At 39.5% G+C, this 23,861-nt stretch overlaps 1 protein-coding gene across 2 annotated transcripts in view; it reads left to right on the plus strand.

The window, feature by feature from the left end:
- Positions 1–23,861, plus strand: part of Exoc2 (exocyst complex component 2) — a 190,617-nt gene that overhangs the window by 65,728 nt on the left and 101,028 nt on the right. For both annotated transcript variants that reach the window (XM_017799040.2, XM_008836674.3), the window contains exons 7-11: positions 7,888–7,968; positions 15,185–15,330; positions 15,462–15,543; positions 16,290–16,392; positions 21,555–21,673. In XM_017799040.2, coding sequence (XP_017654529.1) covers positions 7,888–7,968; positions 15,185–15,330; positions 15,462–15,543; positions 16,290–16,392; positions 21,555–21,673 — 531 coding nt within the window. The remainder of the gene's footprint in view (positions 1–7,887; positions 7,969–15,184; positions 15,331–15,461; positions 15,544–16,289; positions 16,393–21,554; positions 21,674–23,861) is intronic.

Raw genomic sequence — 23,861 nt, forward strand, 5'->3', positions numbered from 1 at the left:
CCTTTATTTCTTACCCTTTGACTTTTCATGTTATTGGAGAAACAAGGTCACTTGGCTTGTAGGGTATCCCACACTGGGAATTCCACTGATTACTGCCTCAGGGTGTCATTTAATTAATTGTATTTCCGGAAATTTCCTAATATTCAGTTTCCATATTTTAGTCTGAGATCATGCTGTTCCTATCCCACCAGAAGTCGATTAGTGTATGGCTGCCCCTCCTGGGGATAGGAGTGGTGGTGTGACAGCGCTCGGGCATCATCACTTCAGTTACACACACAGACACACACACTTTTAAAGCTTCTGCCTCTGTGTCTTTTCATTTTGGTTTGGGAAAGGTAGAATTTCCCATAAATCAAGATTTTTATGTTTTTCTTTTAACATTATGTTATAATTTTCCACATCACTTAGAAGTCATGTTGTAGGGCTTGTCATGGATCTGTTTATTTATATGTTTTTTTATATTGATTCTTTGGTGATGCCTTTTTATAATTTTAATTTTTGCTTCTTTGAGTAGTAGTTTGTAGTTGGGTTTTTTTTTTTTTTTTTTTTTTTTTTTTTTTTTTTTTTTACTTTTTGAGACAGGGCCTCCCTGTAGCCCCAGCTGGGATTAAAGGTGTGCACCACCACGCCTGGCCCAAGTTTGTTTTTAAAGTTAGTTTCTGCCTTTACTGATAGTATTTTGCTAAGTATATGTCAATTTTCTATAACTGTTTCAAAGATAAAAACAACAAAGGACCTGGGGATGTGTCCTCTACTGGAATAGTTGCCCAGAGGCCAGGACCTGGGTTTGATCCCCGGCACCACCAAAATACTGGTGGTGGTGGGGCATATGTCCTTTAGTGTGACTGATTTATTACCAATATCCAGGTTAATTATGTCACGTAAATCCACATTATTTATAATATACTTGCAAGCAAATTACTTTTTAACTTTCATACTCTTTATAAAATTTATATTTGTTTTTCAAATTTGATGTCCTATGTTTTTTAATATTAGTATAGTAACAGCAATTCCAAAAGGATAGTCCCTGGGGTCATCTTCAGGCTTGGTCATTTGCTAGCGAGACTCATAATGTTGACTGAAAGCTTCTGTCCACACAGTCCTGCCTTCTCCTTGGAAGAAGGTATACATTACAGGCAGCTGTGGGAGGCTGTGTGTTAAGCAGGACCTAGTGAAGCATTCTGGTCTTATCTTCAGCGGAACAGGAGAACACTGGCACAGGGACAGCCCTGGCTTTTGCTAACTGGGTGGAGGACTGCCAGCTGAGGAAGTGACCAGAGTGTGTGTCCAGGCTTCACTCAGATGTGGTCAGTGGCCTTTATGGCTGACCTTATATCCTAGCCCCTTGACAAGTTAAATTAATACCAGGTACCCAAAACTTTCATCATAAATTACATAGTCTATGTGGTATGATGCGAACCTTCCAGGTTAGAAAAAAAAGACAACTTTTATCAGACATAATATTCCAGCAGCTTAGGGACTACCTCCCAGGAATCTAGGGTAAAGGCCAGACCTTTATTTCTTTTTCTGCAGGGAAGGGGAGCTTATATTCTTCACTGCATAATAACAGTGTCAATATTTTGCACCCTTTCATAAACATTTGCTTGTTGTATTATCCATAGTATTAACCTTTCTATTTTTAACTTTTGGTGCTAGGAATGAAACCCAAGACTATGCATACCAGGCAAGTACTCTACTACTGAGGTGTATTCTCACCCTACCCACAATATCATTTATAAGCTTTGAGAAGTTTTGTTTTATAAGCAACACATAATAGGATTTTTGTTTTTTAAAACACTGTCCTGGAACATTTGCCTCTTTTTAAAAAATATTTTGATTTATTTTTACTTTATGTGTATGAGTGTTTTGCCTGTATATACGTAAGTGTGTGTATGTGGTGCCTGTGGAGGAGAAGAGGGTATTAGATTTCCTAGAATTGGAGTTACAGACACCATGTCGGGGCTGGGAACTCAACCTGGGTTCTCTGTAAGAGCAGCCAGTGCTTTTAACCACTGAGCCATCTCTCTAGCCCCCTTTGCTTCGTTTTAAAATTTTATTTTATCTTTTCTTTCTTCCTTCCTTCTTCCTGTCCTCTTCCCTCCCCTCCCCTCTCCTCTCCCCTCTTGCCCTCCCCACTCCTCTCCCTTTCAACAGGGTATTCCTGCAGCCCCAGCTGTAGACCACTTGCTTCTGCCTTCTGAGTACAGGATTAAAGGTGCACTGCTGTGCAGGGGTGCACCACTGTGCCTTTGCTTCTTAATAGAAGAATATAAATCCTTTGTATTAAACATCGCTGAAATTTTCATCTTGTTGTCTTATTACTGCTTTTTTAATTCTTTTCCAAAAATTTTGTCTTTTTGCAACAAGGTCTCCCTGCAGCCCCAGCTGGCCTGGAACTCACTATGCAGACCAGGCTGGCTTTGAACTCACAGAAATCCCTTTGCCTCCCAAGTTCTGGGTAAAGGTGTGCGCCACCATGCCCGGCTCCCTTTTTTTTATTCTTATAAATCATATTGTTTTTTAGATTTGGAAAAATGTTTTAAAGTTCTGTTGTGGATTGTCTTGACTTCTGCTGCATTTGACAGTAGTTTGGCGCATCTTTGTTTCTGTTCATTTTCCTGATTTTGATTAAATTTGAAGTTTGACACCCATCTTTTTATTTTGTTGCTTTTTTCCATTTTAGTGGTTTTTTTAAAAATTATTTTGTCTTTTGCATTTAATTTTGTGATAGTTACAAAGCTTGTTGTATAGACACTTAAGTTTGCTTTTCTTGCTTGTTAGTTGCCTTTTACATATCATCTTCTCTGAACTTTTGTTTTTAAGCAGTGGCATGTAATTTTGTTTTCTATCTTTGTACATTTTCGAATATCTGGAAGTGCGTCTTGTCTTCATACACGAACAGCCTTTGTCATAGAGAAGAAATCCTGAACTAACACAGTTTTTTTATTTGCCGGTAAATTATTTCTGCCAAAATAGTTAAAAGAATATGTTTGTTCAGCCTTGAATTAAAATGGCGAGGGAAGACAGAAGGGCAGACAGGGGAGAGTTCTTGCTCCACAAGATCTATTAGAATATTTTGATTCCATTTGCTTTTTGCAACCCATGATAGACTTTGGAGCCTATTTATCAATATTTTTAATTCACAAAACTAAGTGTATTACCTGCCTGTATGTAAGTGTACCCTTGTCATGTAGTGCTGCAGAGGTCAGAAGAGGACGTCAAATTACCTTTGAACTAGGGTCACGGATGGTGGGTGCTGGGGATCAAACCAGGTATTCTGCAAGAGCAAACAGTGCTCTTAATTGCTGAACCACCTCTCCAGACCCCAAAACCAAGCTTTAAAAGGCAAAAATTATGGCTTATCTCTAAATGGCCTTATATAAAGATATAGCCCCTTTCTTTTGCCACTCTGCACAGTACCCAGACCTTACCGTGCTTAGTCCTTTTCCTAAGTGTCTTTCTTTTTCTTGTCATACTGCATACAGGAGAATTGGTCTTGAAATGGTTGTAAAAGCAAAAGACTTACTGGAGGCAAGAAAAGTTGGGGAGCGGAACTGTAGCTCTGAATATAGTTAAGGAGATCTGAAGATGTTGCTAGTTTGTCAGGAATAGATAAAGGAGTTAGGATAAATGGAAACCTTTCACTGCTCTTCTGAATGTTGCATGGGGTGTGTGTGTGTGTGTGTGTGAGAGAGAGAGAGAGAGAGAGAGAGAAAGAGAGAGAGAGAGAGAGAGAGAGAGAGAGAGAGAGTGTCTTTGGACTGTTTCAGACTCAGTCAGCTCTGTTTTTCAGTTTATCCCATTCATTCTTTGACCTCTTGTGCATTTGTTAGGTTTTTTCTTTGCCGGTGTGTACTCACACGTATTTTAATCAGAACTTGACAAGCAGTATGTCAGGCATCCTTTTTTTTTTTTTAACTGCAAAAGCATTTCCAGCACCAGCTTCCTAGTTCCCTCCTACTTTCTAAGAAATCTTGATGAGCCCTGGAGTTTTAGGAATGCTGTTCACTCCAGTCCCCTGGTCTGCAGAGTTACCTGTGCAACATCTTATGATGTGGAGGGCCTCTCTGAGCTCCTTGGCACCTTTAGAGCTCTTTTGTTTTGTCACCATTTCCCTGAATGTCCTTTGAGATCATGCATTTAGACCTATGCAGTCAGTTGTTTTTGGTGGCAAAACCTAAACTGTTGTTTGCTTCTTTTGAGAACTTTGGACAAATATGAGTTTTCTTGTGGTACCCCAAGAGATCAAGGCGAAATCCAGACCACTAGCTGCCCACTGCCTTGCTCTTCTGTTGCTGCTGCTCCAAGAAACTGAACCAGGATCAGGGTTTTGACGTATTCTCTTGTTAGTGGCAGTTGATGTCTGAAGGCAGTTCTGATATCCTAGGACACACTGATTTAAATGAGTCATTCAGACTTGTTAGTCTTCTGTGTGGCAGTTTTATTTTGTTTGTATTATAATTAGGGGAGAATAGGAATCACAAGTTACTTAGTTTAAATGTATCATATAATTTAACTACTGTTAGCTTTCTGTCTCTATAATGCAATATTTGAGATAATTGACTTCTAGGAGAAAAAGTTTATTTTGGCTCTTGATTCCAGAAGTCTCTGCCCAAGTTATGGGGTGAGGCATTGATTTTGTCTTCTGGTGAGGCAGCATATCATGGTGGGAGCCTGTGGCAGAGCAAACTGAGCAGAAAGCAAGGAGGTGGGGCCTGAGGCCCCAGTGCTCCCTCTAAGGGCATGTCCAGTGACCTAGCCACTCCCACTGGGCCACCTCAGAAAGACCCACAACACATCCCAGTATCACCACAGATGAACAAACCTTTCACACATGGACCTTTAGGGGATAGCCAACACCTAAATTATAGCATTGCTGAAAGTTTTCATGATAGGAAATATAAACAAATTGCTTAAACATCTCTTTAATAAATTTGAATTAATAATATACCATAGTTAGCCTCTTTTCATCTCCTGTTTAGCAAGTGTAATCAGAGGCTGGCACCAAAGTAAGATCAGACTCCAGTCTGTCCATGTAGGCCTGGAACTAGTAAACATGGCTGTGTTTTCCAGGGTGACTGGAAGAAGAAAAAATGGTAATAATTGCATGGTAGAGGGCTGCAGAAAATATTTAATCTGTGTTTGTTTCAATAAATAGTTCGATGGTCTCTGTTCTGGTTTGAATGTTCTTATTTCCTGGGCCAGCACAGGTCACAGTGGTTAGAGCATATAGGCAGCCGTGACTGCATCCTTACAGACATTGCCATACACATGCATTCCTTAGTGACTCATTTAATAATGACATTTATATAAATGAATGTTCAAGAATTTTGAATTTTTTTATTGAAATTTCATCTTAACATATTACTCAATGTATATTTTTCTTAAGCTAAATAAAAGTGATGAGATAATTCCAGTGAATCAATAAGGCAATTTTGTATAACCTTGATTTTTCTTTGACTAGTGCTTGTATAATACCTTTTTGTTTCCCAAATATAAACTTATCATGTTCAACTGCTTCACATATTTAAGTTTTTAGTAGATTAGCAACAATAACAAACCTGTGATCATGTACCAAGTTGCTTATTGAGTTATTCTATTTAAAAAATGTTTTCAGAGAAAATAAAAGGTCAAGTGAACCAGACATTGGGTTATTTGGTTTAATTTTCTGGAAAATAGGATTGCCTTTATCAGATTCCAGTGTCTCTTGGTCCTCATGCTTGGCTGACAGCTTGACAGTGGCTCTGCTGTGGTGGAGATGGGCTGGAGGAAGGTTGCTTTGTCAGCAGAAAGGGCTGTAAATCGAGCTCAGGGAACCAGGTCACCCCATCTTGACCTGCTGATCGGTGATGGGTTATGTCAGCATCAGAAAATGTGGCTGCACGATTTCCTTTAATGTTAATTTTGACTTAGAAAATAACATTCACAGCAAGGCTGGGCAAGAGGTAATGTCATCCTGCTCAGGACAAGCATGCATATTCCCTGCACTAACTGCGCATGTGTCAACTGTTCTTTTGCAACCAAGACTGTTGAATATCAACCAGAGCAGCATTTAAATAGAATCTGGACAGATCTGTACACATGGAGCATGTACATCTTTCTAGTTTAGTTTTTAATATAAGGACATTCTCACATTTAATTTGTAAATTGCAGTTAAATTTAAGTTTTGATATGTGGAAATATTCTGGGTCATTACTGCCGTAGAATTTAAATTTGAGACATTAAAGAAATCACTTTTTCTTTACTCCTGAATCAACCAAGACAATTAAAAATATAGTGCCCTCTGACAATATATTCTTTTCTTTTTATGGATGTTTGTTGCAACACAGAAGCAGTCTGTTTTAGGATTTCAAACAAAATTGAAACAGTATTACAGGAAAATACAGTTTTAAGAACAAAATCAGCAAAATTTTTGCTTTTAAGAGCAAAACTCTGAATATAGTTTTAAGAGAACTAATTAAAAGGAGCCGAGAGATAAATTTTCTGTGGAGTTGAGAATGTATTCACAAGCATTTGAACACTCAATTTAACTCTGAAGTTTTTTTGAGCAATGAGTCAAATTGAATTATATAGCTCATGAAAAAATAAATATGTACACTTTTGCATAAGCAGACTTGTTTATTTGCTTAGCATAAGTCTGCTGTCTGGACAGTTTCTTAAGCAGAATCTGTAACAATATTAACTCGCCATTGGAGTGTCATGTTCATTTCACTGTATTAGCTCAAAAGGCCATGGAGTTAAACATCTTGCATTTGGGTTTTTGCTACAGCATATTGTGTGAAAAAGTAGAAATCCAGGCTGTTTCCACCACTACTTTGAGGAGAAACCTCTTAGTTACAAGTGAATACAATTCCCATAGGGCATAGTAAGTTTATTGCTCTCATTCTACAGACGGGAAAACAGAAGCTCAGATAATATGATTTGTTTGTCTGTACTGTGTGGGCAGCATGGGATGAGGTTTTAAGGACTGGGACCAGACTGCCTGAGTTCACATTCCGAGTTTGGTTTTGTGACCTTGGTCAACACGTTTAATTTCACGGAGCCCTGGTTTTCCCATCTAAAATAAAAATGATACTAGAATATTTAGCACTAACTTCCTACAAGATGAGAGATGTACTTTAAAGTCACAGTACTTAACTTATGGTTACAGTTTAGCCGGTGTTTGCTGTGCTGTTTTTATTAATGCCACAATTTTTAAACTTGAAGTTATAGTTTCTGTTTTTATTTGGAGGTTTTAATTCTTCACCTAAATCAGCCTGATTTGCTGTTTAAAACCTTCCCTCTTCAATGGGTAACAGTTTTAAATGTATATTACTAAGTGATTCATTCCCAATATTTTTATCAGAATCAAGGAATGTAAGAAACTCCTGTATATTTTATATCTAGAGTTGATGAATTGGTAGATGTTGCAGAATGTTTCTCTGAATCTTCTAAGGAACTTATTTATTGAGAATACAACAGGAATAATATATATCCCCATGTTATACTCTCAGACTGAAATTAATTTTTTTGCGGCTGGTAGAATCCAAGTAGTAATATTTCTGTTTGCAAATGGTGAAAATGAGAAATAAGAATGCTTTTTCTGTAACTAAGCAGCAAAGACACTACTAAAGACCCAAGATGCTTGAAGTCTCCTTTAACTCAGTCTGAAGACCAGTTGAGCGTATAGGTTGTATACATCTTTAATAGTGTTCAGCTCTGAACAACTGAAATGGTGTCTTCTGGGCCTTTTGAAGAGTATTGCATGCTTGTATTCCTTTTGAACAGTGAAAATAATATGATGATTTGTAAGAATTGCTTTAAAATGAGATGTTGGTATAATATCTTCCTTTCTGTTAACGTGGCCTGCATTTTAACCAGGTGCTTTTACTTGTTTCTGTTTCCTAGCTATCCATCAAAAACTAGAAGCAGATGGAACCGAAAAAGTAGAAGGATCCATGACGCAGAAATTGGAGAATGTCCTCAACAGTAAGTTTTGCTCTACTACACAAAGCTTTTCATGGCCTTTATAACAAGCTTTAATGTAGTTCTCAGGCCTGATTTCACAGGACAAAGTGGTAAATCCAATATCAGCATTCATTTCTAAACAAGGATATGAGAAACCCAAAAGTGTGAATAAACATTGAAATTAAGACTGCTTCTGTTTGCATTTTACCTACGAGAAACCGTAATTTGAAAACAAGTTATACTTCTCATGAAGTACGATTTGCCAGCCTGAAACAGGCTAGTGAGTAAAAATAGCATCATCAAAAGGAGATGGGCCCTGAGCCAGGTCACCTCTGAGCAAACACCTGGAAAGTCATCTTCAGAAGTCTCCCAGCCTTCAGAGCAGATAGCTTCAGCTGCAGCATGACACATGCTTAGGCTTCATTATATACTGTGGGACATTTTGTAAAAGTTGTAGGACAGCCAGGTGTGGTGGCACACGCCTTTACTCCCAGCACTCTAGAGGCGGAGGCAGGAGGACCTCTGTGAGTTCAAGGTCAACCTGGTCTACATAGCGAGTTCCAGGCCAGCTGGGGCTACAGGGAGACCCTGTCTCAAAAATACCAAAAAACAAAAAGCTGTAGGCACAGGAGACCTGGAGCGTTCAGGTTTCCTTCTCCCTTTTTGTTCCTTTTCCAATATTGTGGGTCTGAACTATTTACCCTCATTACACAAGGAACGCGTCAGATGACTGAACCTTTATTGTAGGATTAGTGGCTTAAATGTAAGTCATTCTGCTTCATTCATGTACGTTAACACGGAATAGGAAGCCACAGTGTTGATAGGGATCTCTTTGTTCTTAAATATAGTATAGCATGTGATTTCCTTATAAAGAAGGGTTAAAAAATCAGAAAAACTCATATAGACATTTAAAGATTTTATGAATTCAGGATTATGATATGAAGCTAACCTTTTATTTCTGGCTTATTTTAGTCCTATGAGCAGATTTTCTCGACCATTATGTAAATACCTATTCACAGTCCTGGTGAATACCAGAAAGGAAGTATTTTCCAGAAAGAACGTTTAATTTAGTGGAGGATTTCTTTGGTGTTACAACTTGAACACTTGGATTTCATTCTAAATTTGGATTTAACAGCACTTAAAAACTTTTTCCTTTCTTTATCATTTGTGTAGTTACTGCCTGCTTTGGGATTTTGCTATGCTGTTGCATCTGAGAACTAAGTCACCAACTTTGTTACAATGTATATATTCTGAATTCTACCCAAATAATTATTTCTTGAAGCCATTTCTATATTAGCACAGTCAAACATTTATAAAGTTTGTAAGGGTATTTTCTCTTGAAGGGTGTTATTTGCACTGCTAGAGTTATACTATTTTTAATGGAGTCTACAGTATTTGTACAAAAAGATGAGATTACCTCATTAATTTTTAAAAAGTGACTTGGAACAGTCACTGACACAGTTCCAATTGACTAATAAAATTGCTTTGCTGGATTTCAGCTCACAGCCGTTGTCACAGTACATCATAAGGCCTTCCTATACTGTGTTGTGTGCCTTTCTCTCTTTTTTTAATTTTATTTTTACTTTGTGTGTATGTGCGTATTGCCTGCATGTACGTAAGTACACCTGTGTCATGCAATACCCGGGGAGGTCAGAAGAGGCTGTCGGATCCCCTGGGACTGGGGTTACAGACAGTTGCTAGCTGCCATGTGGGCGCTGGGATTTGAACCCAGGTCTTTTGCAAGAATAACCAGTGTTCTTAACTGCTGAACCATCTCTCCAGCCCCGTGTGCCTTTTGTAGAAAGAATATTTGTCGTTGACCCAAAGCCTGATGTGTAGTCCTTGGCTCTATAAGCATTTAATGAATATTCATTTATACATATCACATAATAGAAAGGTACAATTTGTGCTTTGTGTCTAAGGGTTTATGACTTCATGGAAAATGTAGACATGTCAGCAGTGAATGAACTGTGCTGTGTTAGTGCTCTATCACAATGCATACTCTGCTGGTAATCCAGGGGTATATTGGAAACACACACAGTGAGCACCTCACCGAAATGTAGAAATCAGGGAGTAGGGTGTCTCAGTAGTGTAGCATTTGCCTAGCACATGTGAGGCTTTGGATTCCATCCCCAGCACTGCCGCCACCCCTGCCTCAAAGTGGAGATTATGAAAAATATCTGTGATTTAAAAGGGGAAGTAAGATGTAGCCAGATAAGCAGAGATTGGCAGGTAGGCAGTGAAATAGGTGGATACATGTCTTCTCCTGGCAAGTCCAGCAGCGTGAAGTGGAGGCAGTAACTCTACAAAGGAGACAGGGTTCAGGTCAGTAAATCAGGGCTATGAGTTTGGACTTAGTCCTGAAGATAGTGAACCACGAAAAGAGTTCATTATGGAAGTGGTGTGATGAGGAGTTAAGGCAAATAGGCCAAATAGAGCCACTATAGAGACAGTAGGAGACCAGAAAGAAGGGCAGTAGTGTGGGAGTGAGCTGGTGAGGACTCACGGCTGAAATAGACAGGGAGCGCAGGGCAGAAATGAGAACGACAGCATTGACTTGGTGATCAGCCCTCGGGAATCCCAGGTTAGGTTACACATAAATTCAACAGAATTTTCTCCTCTCCTTTCTCCTTGTGCCCCAAAGCAGCTCCATCTTCCTTCATTTTGAGGCTAGAAATTTGAATGTCTCACTAACCATTTCCCTTTTCTTTTTTCACATATGCAACAAATGACTTATTTGCCTTGTTAAATTGGACAAATGAGCTATGCAGGTTTCTGGGGGGAGAAAAGACATCAATGATCTTACCTAACACTGGACCCTGCATGCTACAATAGCTGACCAGGCAAAGTATGTCCACTGCTGCAATAGTGGCATGAGTGTTATGGGGGTAACCAATTGTGTTTGGGGCAGAGGGCTGTGATTTGAGGTCTGCTCCATAGGAGACAATTCATGCCTCGTGCCTGGTACTATATACCTGATCAGAAGCTGGGGAAATCACAGACTCTAGTGGGGGAACTTACTGTTATTGTTTAGGTAAGTGGTCATGTTGTCAAACTGCCTCTGAATATTTATGATTATGTGTACAGATTTGTGCTGCTCTTGACCCTGATCACAGAAGCTTCTTTTGCAGTGGGTAGAGGTTAATGCAGGGACTCATAAATGGTCCAAGTGCTGAGAATGAGGGAATGACTATAAGAACTCAGCCTTAAATGGGACATCTATCTCAGTCCTCTCCAAGGCTTAGGGAACATTGCAGAAGAGGGAGTGAAAAGAATATAAGAACCAGAGAACGGAAGGAGTGCTGTGAAATGCTATCCTCTAGACATGGCATGACTGTTGCACTCATGAACTCACAGCAGCTGTGGTTATCTGCAACAAGACTTGCACAAAATCAAGCCAGTCAAAATTCCAACATGGATGGGGGACATTGGTAGTGGATGGCTGCTGGGAGAGGGAGAACCGTTTTTCTTTGGGGGTGTGGCCACTGGTAGGTTTCCCATGCTCCAGTGGATAGTGCCACACCCATGTGTATATGGAGAACACTGATTGGATTCCAGGTTAAAAAAAGAAAGACTGGCTCTAGAGAAATGGCTCAGAGGTTAAGATCACTGGCTGCTCTTGCAGAGGACCTGGGTTCGATTCCCAGCACTCACATGGTGGCTAACAACCATCTGTAACTCCAGTTACCCTCTTCTGACCTCCACAGGCATTGCATGACATGGGTGCACCTACATACATGCAGGCAATACACTCATACACATAAAATAATAAATAATAAATAAAATATTTTTAAAAAGAGAGAATAGGATATGAAGTCGGGAGGGGCATGTGTTAGGAGGGGCCTGAAGGGAGCTAAAAAGGGAATTGGGCTGTGGGTCTGATCAAAACACATTGTGTATGTATATGAAATTCTCCAAAAATATATTTAAAGCATTATCAAAAATACTGGGCAAATGAGGTGACCTATGGGTCACTTGCCTCTGCTGTGCAGTGTGGAGAATTAGTGGCTCTCTTAGAGGGCTATGAGCGCGTGTAAATGAGGTAGTGCACCTGAAGCCTTTATAGCAAGTGCTCTGTGTCTCAGCTGTCATCAGTGTACACCCAGTGAAGTATTTGAAAGATTTCACCCTTAAGTGCACGGATACATGTTGAGATACAGATTTGGGAATCACCAGTGTAGAGATGGTAGTTGAAGTCATGCAGCTGGATGACTAATGTAAGCAGTAAATGTAAAATTCCAATAACAAGGCTGAAGGCTTAGAATACTAAGTAATATCTGTAATAAGTCTATGAGGAAGAAACTGACTGCTACAGCAGATTGGCTGGTAAATATTTAGTAAATGGCACTTAAAAAAGAAAAATAAAACCAGCCCTGATTTTAGTCTTTCCCAAATTTGACTTGAAAAGAGATTGGCTCCTGGGAAAGTAGACACAAGCTTTGGTCCTCTCTCCTTTATATCCCGTCGATGTGTCTCTACCTCACTGGAGCTCTGCGATTCCAGGGCAGCATGGCTGTGCGAGCCAGCAGGAGGCAGTCTCTGGCACTCTGTCTGCACTAGCACTCTGCTCACTAGCTGCTCGCTCTGGCACCTGTTGAACTGAGGCACTCAAGGCACTTTGGGTCTTTGGGGCCATGGTTTGCTGATGTGAGCGTGCGTATTTGGGTTACTTTAGTTCTCCAGGTGCTTCATGCTTGTTTTTCTACTCTCATGTAGGTTTTCTTTCCCTGGGGCAAACTATATGGTGGTTGGGGGACTCCCACCTTGCTCCAGCCTGCATTCCCATGAGGCAGAACATAAAGATCCCTTCCGAGATCCACCAGCTCAAGTTGCAAAGTAGGAAGTACAAAGGAGGGGACCAGGAGGCAGCATAATGGCTACTTTAAATAAACATGACGGAAATTATAAGATACCATTAGAATGGCAGAACTGGATATTCCAGGTGGCTGAAACATCTTCACAATCGAAGGCTTTCCATCAGGGAACAAGTGTGAGTGTAAGGGGCTGATGTACAGTGTGTGGTAGCTTCTTCCCTTGTTATCCTGGGGCACATTGTAATGCTCTGTGGGCCCAGCCACCAGGGTAGCTGCCGTGGTGGGTACAGACGCATTGCTGCTATTACTAGGGCCCATGTGGAACTGAGACAGGGACGGTCATTGTCTGAATTGGTGGGGAGGCCATTCTCAGACAGGGAGGGGGGATGCTTCAGGCCTTGGATCAGGGTTTGTTGGACAGCATCTAAGGCCAAAGGCATGCTGCATGTGGCCAGCTGATATCCATTGCATTTGCTCTCCTGGCACTCACTGGACATCCAGACCACTGTCAGCTGCCCAAAAATCTGGTGTTCTTGGTGTGAGGGTAGAGCAAGGTGTGTGTGAACTAGCATGTGTGGAGGGCTTTGCAGACACCCAGCTGAGAGCCTCATCTACACCATCAGCCCTACGAGTGAAGGGGACCCTGTCCTGTGCACCCCTGGGAGAGAAAGACATTCGCCACATTTTGTGAGCTGCTGCTGATTATGGCTTCATGGTTCAGATGCATTTTAGCATTTGCGCTATCATCTACTTATCAGAACTATGAACTCTAATTTATTGTGAATGTAATAAAATTCACAGCAGAGTGATAATTTATTGTCAGGAATTGTCTACATAATTTTTTAGTATTGTATAAACTAATAGTCTCAATTCATAAATTTCTATGTAAAATAGTTTCATAGTTTATTTTTTCCTATAAAATTGCCTTTAGAAAATGTTTGTTTTTATTTTATTTAACGATAAGTATGTTTTCTACCTGTTATTGTTTTTATATTTTTAGAGGCGTTAAAATTATTATCTGGTAATTTTTATGGGAAAAATAATGATGGGAAAAATCTAATTTTGAACTCATAGTAATTGCTTTGAATTCTTTCATTGCATAGAAAAAGTACTTGCTGATATGAGATCCAAATCCCACATATAAATGAGTAATCTTTTAAAAAGATTCAGTTCCATACAAATATCTGTTCAGTTACAAAGCTTAGAGTCATAAAATTGATATTTTTTAAATGATTAAACAAATGCTTTAAAACAATTTTTCTTGCAGAAAGTTTTTGAACCCTAATTAGATTTCAGATACTCATTCAGCCTCCATTACATGGCTTGGTGAAAAGGAGGAACTATATTCTTCCTCGCCCTATAGTAGAAGTTAGTATTCCACAGTAAATAACATGTGGTAAAAACGGCTATCTTGACCAAATGAAGTTTTTATATCAGGCCTTTAAAATTTCAACAGAATTTAAACATTATTTAGATAAAACAATCATGTTACAAAGACGACTTTTAACAGGACCAGGCCACCCACAGTGTGGATATGGTGTGCAAGCCACCCAGCGAGACGAGGTGGTTTTTTCATCTTTGCTTAAAGTATAGTCACTAGACCAGATAGTGTAGAAACTTTTTACAAGCAGCGATCAAACAGCTGAAAGCAGTTTATCCTTTCTCCCCTTTCCTTGTAGCTCATTAAAAATAATTCACATGCTCCAAAATTTAAACAATTTTTGTACATAGTGAATTTTGCTTTAGATAAAACAGCTCTAACATTAGAGTAAAACATGTAATTTATACGTTTTTAGGGAAAAAATAGTAGGAAATGCCCTGCTCGTACCTAATTTTATAAGAGCCAATTTAGTAATAGTAATAGTAATAATGCCATGTTAAGGTTTTATCATTTAAGTTTATATCATATTCTGTGCTTGCAACATAGGAAGAAAATTCTGTCATGAAGTAAGATTAGCTTTAAAGTATATCTTTTGAAATATTTTTTCTGGACACTATTTCCCTTACCTTGTTTATTATCTGATAGTCTGATACAGAATTAATGAAACTTTACTTACGTATATGTGTACAGGGGTGTGTGTGTCACCCTTACTGTCCAGAGTAATGAAATGACCTAAGTACCCAGACTTGCTCTAAAATTTAGAAGAGTAACTAAAGTAAGTATAGATTCGTGTTGCAAATGTATTTGGGCTTGGTACCTATTGTTTTTAATTAAGCCATTCTTAGCATTTGAAAGGACTTAGCACAAAAACAGAAAATTTATTTTAGCAAACTTTAAGAGGTCTCCAATGTAGCAAACTTAAAAAATAGTCTACCGAGTTTCAGTGTAAAACTACAACAGCAATCTAACATTTGTTTCTAGTGCTCAGTTCCGCAGTTTCTGATTAAATCACTTCAGGCTTCTTTTTTTCCTTTCAACCTAGGAGCAAGCACCACTGCTGACACGCTGTTCCAAGAAGTGCTGGGTCGAAAGGACAAGGCAGATTCCACCAGAAACGCACTCAATGTGCTCCAGCGATTTAAATTTCTCTTCAACCTTCCTCTAAATATTGAGAGGAACATTCAAAAGGTGGGGTATACATTTAGGCATGTGCAGTTAGGAATGTCATACATAGTAAAGATTTGTTAAGTTATTTTATATTAGTCATATGTGTTCATTATTCTTTCTTGAATATCTCCACCATGTTTTTTGTTTCAAAGGGTGATTATGATGTGGTTATTAATGATTATGAAAAGGCCAAGTCACTCTTCGGGAAAACAGAGGTTCAAGTTTTCAAGAAATGTAAGCTTCATTTATTACTTTTAGATCTTTCCTTTCCTTGGAGGAAGACTGTGGCATATATTCTGCAAAGAATGCTCATGTATTTTAGATCTTGTTTATATAGTGCTCTCTTTAAAATATAAAACAATTAGTTTGAAATAGCCTGACAAGTTTTCTTACTGAGGTGTGGTACGCATGAGGTTCTGTGATCATGGCTGGTCTCAGTCAGCCTTTGCTGTTTGTTAGCCATGGTGCTGTTAAAACTTTTTTCATACTATAATGAAGCAATGACAGGCCTTTTACAGATGGAGAAATCTGTTTTTCAGTCTTTCCTCTTCAATAAAAACCAAACAAACAATGAATTTTAATCTTTAAAGCAAACTCAGTATTTTTAAAAATTATTCCTAATTCCAGATTTATAGAAAGTAAGAAAGTCTTAAATGTCTTTTGGTTAAAAAGCTTATTAATTAGAAGAAGTATCGTAGGCCTTATTAAATTGAAAAAAAAAGTATAAGGACTCAGAAAGCATAATTTATTTCTCTACTGTGGTAAAATTTATATGCGGTGAAATGCAGAGACCTTACATGTTACAGGTCACCGAATTTTGATGAGTGTATACACCCTCACATACACTTGAGAGGGTGTTTTGATCCCTCTACAAAGGTCCCTTGTGTCTCTTCTCAGTTAAAAAGCAACCAGTATTCTGCTTTCTTAAATTTAATTTAAAATTCAGTTTTGTAAATCTTGCATCTTCTTTTTAAAAATAGATTATGCAGAAGTAGAAACACGAATTGAAGATTTAAGAGAATTACTTCTGAAGAAATTGCTTGAGACTCCATCAAACTTGCATGATCAGAAACGTTTTATAAGGTAAAACTTCTACAAGAATTTTGACAAATTGCATATATGTAGGGGATGCATTGTGTAGCCCTTAAAGCTGATTTGGGGTAATCAGGAGACTGTTGAAATGGTGAAAGGAAAGACAGCAGACATTTAGGAGTGCCTGGTATAAGATGCCAAAAATTCTGAATACTAATAATTTGGGAGCATTTATGCAGTACTCTACTTTTGAAGGAAAGAAAATCTTGCCACATTGGGGAAGAGAAAGGCAACCTCTTGCTCAGTCGCCTGTTCCTCCTCCTGAGTAGTCTTACCTCCCTTGTGGGTGGTTTGGTGCTGCCCCTGCAATCCCACCATCTCTGAGGTAGGTACTTCTCGGTAGCTTATTGCAGAGCACCATTTGGTGGGAGATTTGTGCCACAAGAATGTGCCATGGCTCAACTATGGAGAAAGGTCTGGAAGGGTTTTCCTTGAATATCTATCTGATTTACAAAGTGGAACTACTTAAAAAAATATCAATAATTGGAAAAGAGATGGATCTCACACGGTGGTAGGGGAGAGGTAGAAGGAAGGAACATCTCTTAGGAACAAGCCTTTCACTCTGGGCAGCTCACAGGAGTTCTGCTCTTCAGTTTCTTCATCTGCACAGTGTCTCATGATGGTTGTAAAGATAATACAGTTAGAGCTGGAGGCATAGCTCAGCAGGTAAGAACACTGGCTGTTCTTGAGGAGGACCCCCGTTCATTCCCAGCACCCACATGGGGCTGACAATCATTCTCAACTGCAATTTCAGGAGATTTGATGGCCTCTTCTGGCCTCCGTGAGCATTGCACGATATGGGTACACTTAACATACGTGTAGGCAAAGCACTCATACATATAAAATTAAATAAATAAATTTAAACATTTTTTTAAAAGATAATATATTTAAGCTAATTTAACCCAATACCTGGGCACATAAGAATCAGTAAATTTCATTTGTACCTATTAAATAGTTCATACTTGGATTTGGAGATGAAACATAAATTAGGATTTTTCTCTCTGAGATTTAAAAATATTAACTTTTATTTTCTGCTGGGATAGATATCTTAAGTGTGGCTTGTCTTTTCAGAATAAGTTTTTTTCTAAATTTAATGACTTCTTTAGTGAAATTTATTAAATGTTCAATAATTATAAAATGATAATAGGATACATGTATGCATTATGCATTTGACTAGTCACCATGTGGCCACTGAAAATATTATTTATAGGCTTGAAAAAAGTGGTCTGGCCTGAAAACTAATGGATACGCATGTGATGAGCCGAGGACTCACACCTAAATTTTCTTCTAGTGATAGGAACAGTGGGAACAGAAGTAGGGCAGAGGCTTCAGCAATGGAGCCAGACAGCAGTAAAGTTAATTGCTGGTACTGCAGAGCACAGACCCTGTGCCCACACGGTGCTGGGTGCTAGCTATATTTATCCCCCTGGAGGCCAAGGAGCTGGAACTGGTCAGAACACAGAGCCTGGGCACCTGCTTATCTGGTGTCAAAGCCCACCCTTGCCTCTCAGCTGCCTTTTGAAGGAAACAGTATATACGAGGAACTTTGCTGGCCTGTAGAATTACAGAAATTTAAGGTGGAAATGAACTATCTGAGTTATCCACCTGCTTGAAGCTTCACCCTTGTACTTTAGGGGCTTAGTTCCTTTGCTTGTAAGTTATATTAAGTATGCTTTCAGCAATATGCTAAACTACTGGATGCAAAATTGAGAAGATACTGAGCAACTTGATTCCCTTTTAAAATTAAATTTCTAGCCATTCGTGAGTAGAAAGATACGATGAGATTTTAAAGTCGGAACTTTAAAATTGGTGATGCTAGGGCCTGCAAGCACCAAGTAGAACCAGAGACAACTTTCCCAGCAGTGCGCTGTACCATGTTGGGTAGTCTGTGCTGTGCACCGGAGGAGTGACAGTCTTATCATGGCTGTGCTGTCTCACTCTCTCATTCCCCCCTTTACTTGACAACATTGTAGCTTAGCAAGAAGCAGAGCTCTGCTTGTGTGGTAGGCCTGCTCCTGGAACTGCTGGTGTGGTGGGCCTGCTCCTGGAACATGGTGACAATGGCTGACTAGACTCTCACTGAAAAAGTTCATTCTTGAATTCTAAAGCACTGAATTTGTGCCCATCACAAGCATTCATTATCTTTTTCCCTACCAAAAGACCAAAAGACCTTTTTCAAAAATATTCCTTAACATGCTATTTTAAACACAAAACTGGTCGTTTTGAGCTTGATACGGAGTTTAGAACAAAACATGGTACTCTTCAACTGAAACATTCTTTAGAATTTTTTGAGATAATTTCATCTTTATAAAGTGTCTGAATGCCTTTAATTTCATGCTAAGGTGATAGAGGATTATTATTAAAGATTTCAGGGACATAGCGAATGTGCTAAAGAGAGTTATAATTTTAAAAGTTACAAATCAAGCTTGCTGTACTGCCTGCATGCCTCCCCCAGCAACTTCCAGCTGAAAAGGAGGCAGCTCTGTGGTGAAGATTTCTCTATTTTGCTGGGGTTGGATATCTGCAGTAAATGAAAGTGTTAGGAGATTTGCAATATTTAGAGGCAAAGCAGCCCATGTAGGGAGATTGTTGCAGTGAATTATCTTCAGCAGGAAAGAACAGAAACATGTTCTTTGCAAAGGAAAGACACAAGTACTGTTTGCTTTATTTATATTTCAGATAGTAAAAGAGAAAAACTCTGTGTGAGAGGAAGAGTCAGATCAGATCTGGGGACCTTGGAATGAATTCCTCATACTAAGCTAAATGTAATTTTTTGGATTGTGTTTTTCTTTTGATGATAGTATTCATAGAAATGAGGAGAAATCTTAGGTGCTGTCTTACTGAGTAAAGTCCTTTTGAGTTGACTTGCTTCTAAACCACAGCACTGCCATTTGTACCTGGGACAGTCACAGGCAGGAGCAGAGGGGCCGGCAGCCCTGCTTGGGTGCTTCTGTGCACCAGACATGCTCACTGTCCTTGGAATCTGGCCCCTGAACTGTTAGCATGTGAAGGTCTGGGTCAGCGTGGGGCATTCCTAAATGTACCTTAGATTTATTCTCAGCATTCTATTTGTTGGCAATCTGTTATAAAATGGATTGCTTTCTCCCCTAATTAGTTGCTAATTGAGATGTCTGAGTTGCATACCCACCACTGAAGACATGTGGGTATGCCCCAGAGCGATTAGGTCCTGGCTGAGGTCACAGCTTGTAACTATCAATGAATATTTATCATGGACCACAGATTTTAACTTCAAGACAAAAGATAACTGAGGTTTAAAAACTATTTTAGGACACTAAGTTTATTTGAACATGCTTTTGGAGTTGAAAATGTATACATACTTTTATAAAGGCTCAGAGCCAAAATTGAATAATATTTGAAAGAAAATTTTCAATTAAAATACATCTAAATTATATGAATTTGGATATTGTATACACAAAGACTTTAAATATTTTAAGAACTATTTAAAATTAATCTACCTGCACTATAATTTTTATAGAAATATTTCCTCAGTTGTAAACTAGTTTACACTTTAGAGGTAAGAGGGTGTTGTCACCAAATCTGGTCAAGTGAAAGTGACCTTAAATTTCATTGGCCTTCTGTGACTCAGGTCGTCATAAAACAGTGACACATTGCCATCCAGTGGCCGCATTATATACCAGAAAGAGATAGAAACAGCTGAAAACATTTAAAATATTCACCCAGTGTCCTCTGCCGGCTCACACATGGGTTTAATGCAATGAATGACTCAGTGTAAATGTAAAGTTAATTTCTCTACCTTCCCATACTCCTCCTCTTCCCCCTCCTCTCCTTCTTCTCCCTCCTCCCCCCTCTTCTTTAAAGAGAACAAAGTTAAGTTTAGCAGTTTGGCATGTCAGGGCCGTGCCTCAGGCTTGCCCTAAGTAGTCCAGTACGTTTTTATTCGTAGAATGGGAGGGATGTCCAGTACACCAGTATGACTGGTAAGGAGAGTGTGATTGTTTCTGACCACTACTGGTCAGCTCATGACTCACCCCCATATCTCTGTCTGGCTCTTTCCCTCTCTCCTGCTCACTTTCTCTTCTCCCACATTCTTTGTTTCTTCTTTCTCCTTTTCCTTTAAATAAGAAAACAAAATTATGGGGGAGGGGACCTGGATATGATCAAAATATATTGTATGAAATTCTCAAAGAATCAATAAAAAAATTTTTTTAAAGAAAATAAAATTAGGGGTTGGAGAGAAAGCTCAGCAGTTAAGAACACTGGCTGCTCTCTCAGAGGATTTGGGTTTGGTTCCCAGCACCCACATGGCAGCTAACAACCATCTGTAACTCCAGTTCCAGGGGATCTGAGACCCTCTTTTGCACTTGTATACATGCAGGCAATACACTCATACACATAAAAATAATAAATGAAAAAGAAAAAAAATTAAATTTAAACGTAAAGAAGTTCTCACCAAATCCATAGAACCCTTTGGTCTTTTTCATGTCATTCTTGTCTTTTAGTTGATGTTTAGGCAGAGAACTTTGTATTTTAAGAGGAAGCGTAAAAATTTACATCATGTCAATTAGTAGATGCCATAAACATTACCATTGAAATCTACCCGATGACATTATAGACATACACAGTCGCCCAGGATCCAAGTGCAACCGATTATAACTAGTAATAGATACATACAGATTAGAGTCACATGTGCAAACATCTCAGTGTTATTAGCAAAAACAATGAGTCTTTCTGTAAGAAACAGTGTATTTTAAAATGAAATGCAGATCTTCTTTAAAGGTTAAAAACTCATTCAATTTTATGTCTTACAGGGGTTTTACTGAGTACAATATTATATAACTGTATTGATTCAACAGTGAACTTAGAAATTTTATAGGAGCTGTGGGGAATTTTATAGCCACCTTTGAAATAGATGTATCTTTGCTCTGGAAACTGTTATTGAGTATGTTAAAGCTGTAATGAAATGCTTCTTCTAAACAATAATAATAAAAAAACTACAAGCTTTATTTATTATTAAATGAAAAAATGTATTTCTTTAGTGTGGAAGATTAATATTGGCAAGTGCTTTACTGATTAAATTCTAGTTTTTCTTCAATAAATGCTAATGATTTTACAACATACTAGCCTTTCTTTTTGCTTTTGTGACAGAAGTGGCTTTGAACTTGCTTTTTCAGGTATCTGTCTGATCTCCATGCACCTGGTGACCCTGCTTGGCAGTGTATCGGAGCCCAGCACAAGTGGACCCTTAGACTCATGCAGGACTGCAAGGAGGACCACATGAGGGGCCTGAAAGGTAGAGGTTCTTCCGGCTCGCTCACGCTCGTGCTTGGTAGTTAGGGAATGGTGACCAAATTTTCTTGATACTGGTACCTGTTTCTATTGTTCTTGGTCCTCTCTCCCACTGCTTAGTATTATACCTAACAGTGGATGCCCAAAATAAGGGAGAAATTTATTTTATTTTATTTATTTTAAAATTTCATCGGGTGTGGGCATGACACAGTAGAAACTAGTTATCCTTGATAAGTCCCACTCTTCATCAAACATAAGCTATTACCAGATGCTAGTCAGAGAAGGAGGCCTGTCTGGTGCAGTTACTGATGAGGAAGGGAAATGCACTAAGCATGTAACTAGGCGAGGAAAATGTTGAGAGAAGTGAGAAAAAGACATAACCTGGATTTTGAAAGGTGATAACTGAGAAGAATATTTTAATGACTGGTTTGGGAAGAGGTTCCATGTAGGCTGAGAACTGGAGTGGTCTGCCAGGTACGCCTAGCCTGACAAAGGAACCACTATACAGGATCCCAAGGTAAGTTTGAAGAAAGAAGTTAAAACTGTGTTTGTGTGTAGGTTTATTGACTTTTCTTTGTGTAATCCTGTCATTCAACAAATACATATTGCTGGCTATGCTCTGCACACTGTTAATAGTCATTCCAGTAAACAAGGTGAGGGAGACAGACAGGTAAGTGACTGGTGGAATACTGCCTAATATGTACTTCCTAAGACTGGAGATGTTCTGTGCACTGTGGCAGCTCACAGGAGCAGATACTGTTTGAGGGTTTGAGAGGGAAGGGATGCTCTGTTGTACTGGAGGAAAGACCGTTCTGGGAAGCATGTAGGGAAGCCAGAGACAGCCTAAGTTCTCTGTGGCTGGAGCTAAGCATGTGATTAAAGCTGTAGGAATTCATGCTGCAGTTAGGATGCTCCAATAATGGCCCTTGTTACCTGCTTTGAGGGGTTTGAAGGTTGTCCAGAGAGCAGAGGGGAAGCCGTGGGAGGACCACCAGCAGGGAAATAGGTGGCATCCATGTGGAGCATGGGTAAGAAGGAGCAAGACCCAAACACAGAGATCAGTGAGGCAGCTGCAGTGATGATGCCTGCAACTGACTTAGCATGGGGCGGGGAATGTGAAGTTTGGGGGTGGAATGAGGACTGTTTAAGAAGAAGGATGGGCAGTCCGAGGGCAGGAAGTAGGAGCAGGAGAGATGGATGGAGGAAGGATACCTCCTAGATGGCTCTGTCGGCCTGTGCTAGCTATTAGAATGGTGGTGCTGTTGAGAGTCAGAAAACTTAGGGGAGAAAAGTACTTTCCTCGACTTGAATTTGACAGGTGGTTTTGGAGTTGCCAGACATGAAAGAAGAGAGATCCATCCAGTAAGTAGGTAGCTAGATTTAAAGACTGAGAGACTTAGGAGTGGTCTTGCCACCTAGATGGTCCGTTGACATTGATACATTTATTCAAGAGGATGAGAAAAGAGGAAAACAAAGGGCAGGATCTTCACAGTCGGCAGCTGGGAGAAGTGAAGCAAAGGCAGCCATGCAAAGTGGAAACATGGCAGCACAGTTCGCTAAACCAAGACGAGGGAATGGTCCCGAAGAGTGCAAGCTGAAGTGAAGGCCAAGGTGCCCCGAGTTGTGTGCCGAGGCTGCTACTGATCACCTTGTTGGGAGCAGGTTCTATGGCTTAGACACCTGAGAAGCAGAACAGTAGTGTTGACTGGCTTCCAGGAGTGGGGGAACAAACAGCATGACAGTCACGACACAGAGGACAGATGCCCGGAAGGTGCCAGCCATTTGTGCTGTGTTTGTCATTAATGAGCTGCCTTGCATTTCTGTAATTTTCAGTCTCAATTCTGTTTCTGTGTTTGATATTTGGAGACCCCATGAGTCTCTAAACTAACATCATATCAGAATTTCTATTGTAATTGTTTTATATTTGTAGCAAGGGAAAACGACAACAAATGATACAGATAGTCTTTGGAAATCTTAAGAGTACTTTTATGGGGCTGGAGAGATGGCTCAGCAGTTAAGAACACTGGCTGTTCTTGCAGAAGACCCGGGTTCGAATCCCAACACCCACATGACGGCTAACAACTGTCTGTAACTCTAGTCCCAGGGGATCCGACAGCCTCTTCTGACCTCCTGCAGGCATTGCACAACATGGGTGTACTTACCTACATGCAGGCAATACATGCATACACATA

The sequence above is a fragment of the Nannospalax galili genome, unplaced genomic scaffold, assembly GCF_000622305.1.
Source record: "Nannospalax galili isolate Female #2095 unplaced genomic scaffold, S.galili_v1.0 scaffold737, whole genome shotgun sequence".
Classification (NCBI taxonomy): Eukaryota; Metazoa; Chordata; class Mammalia; order Rodentia; family Spalacidae; genus Nannospalax; species Nannospalax galili.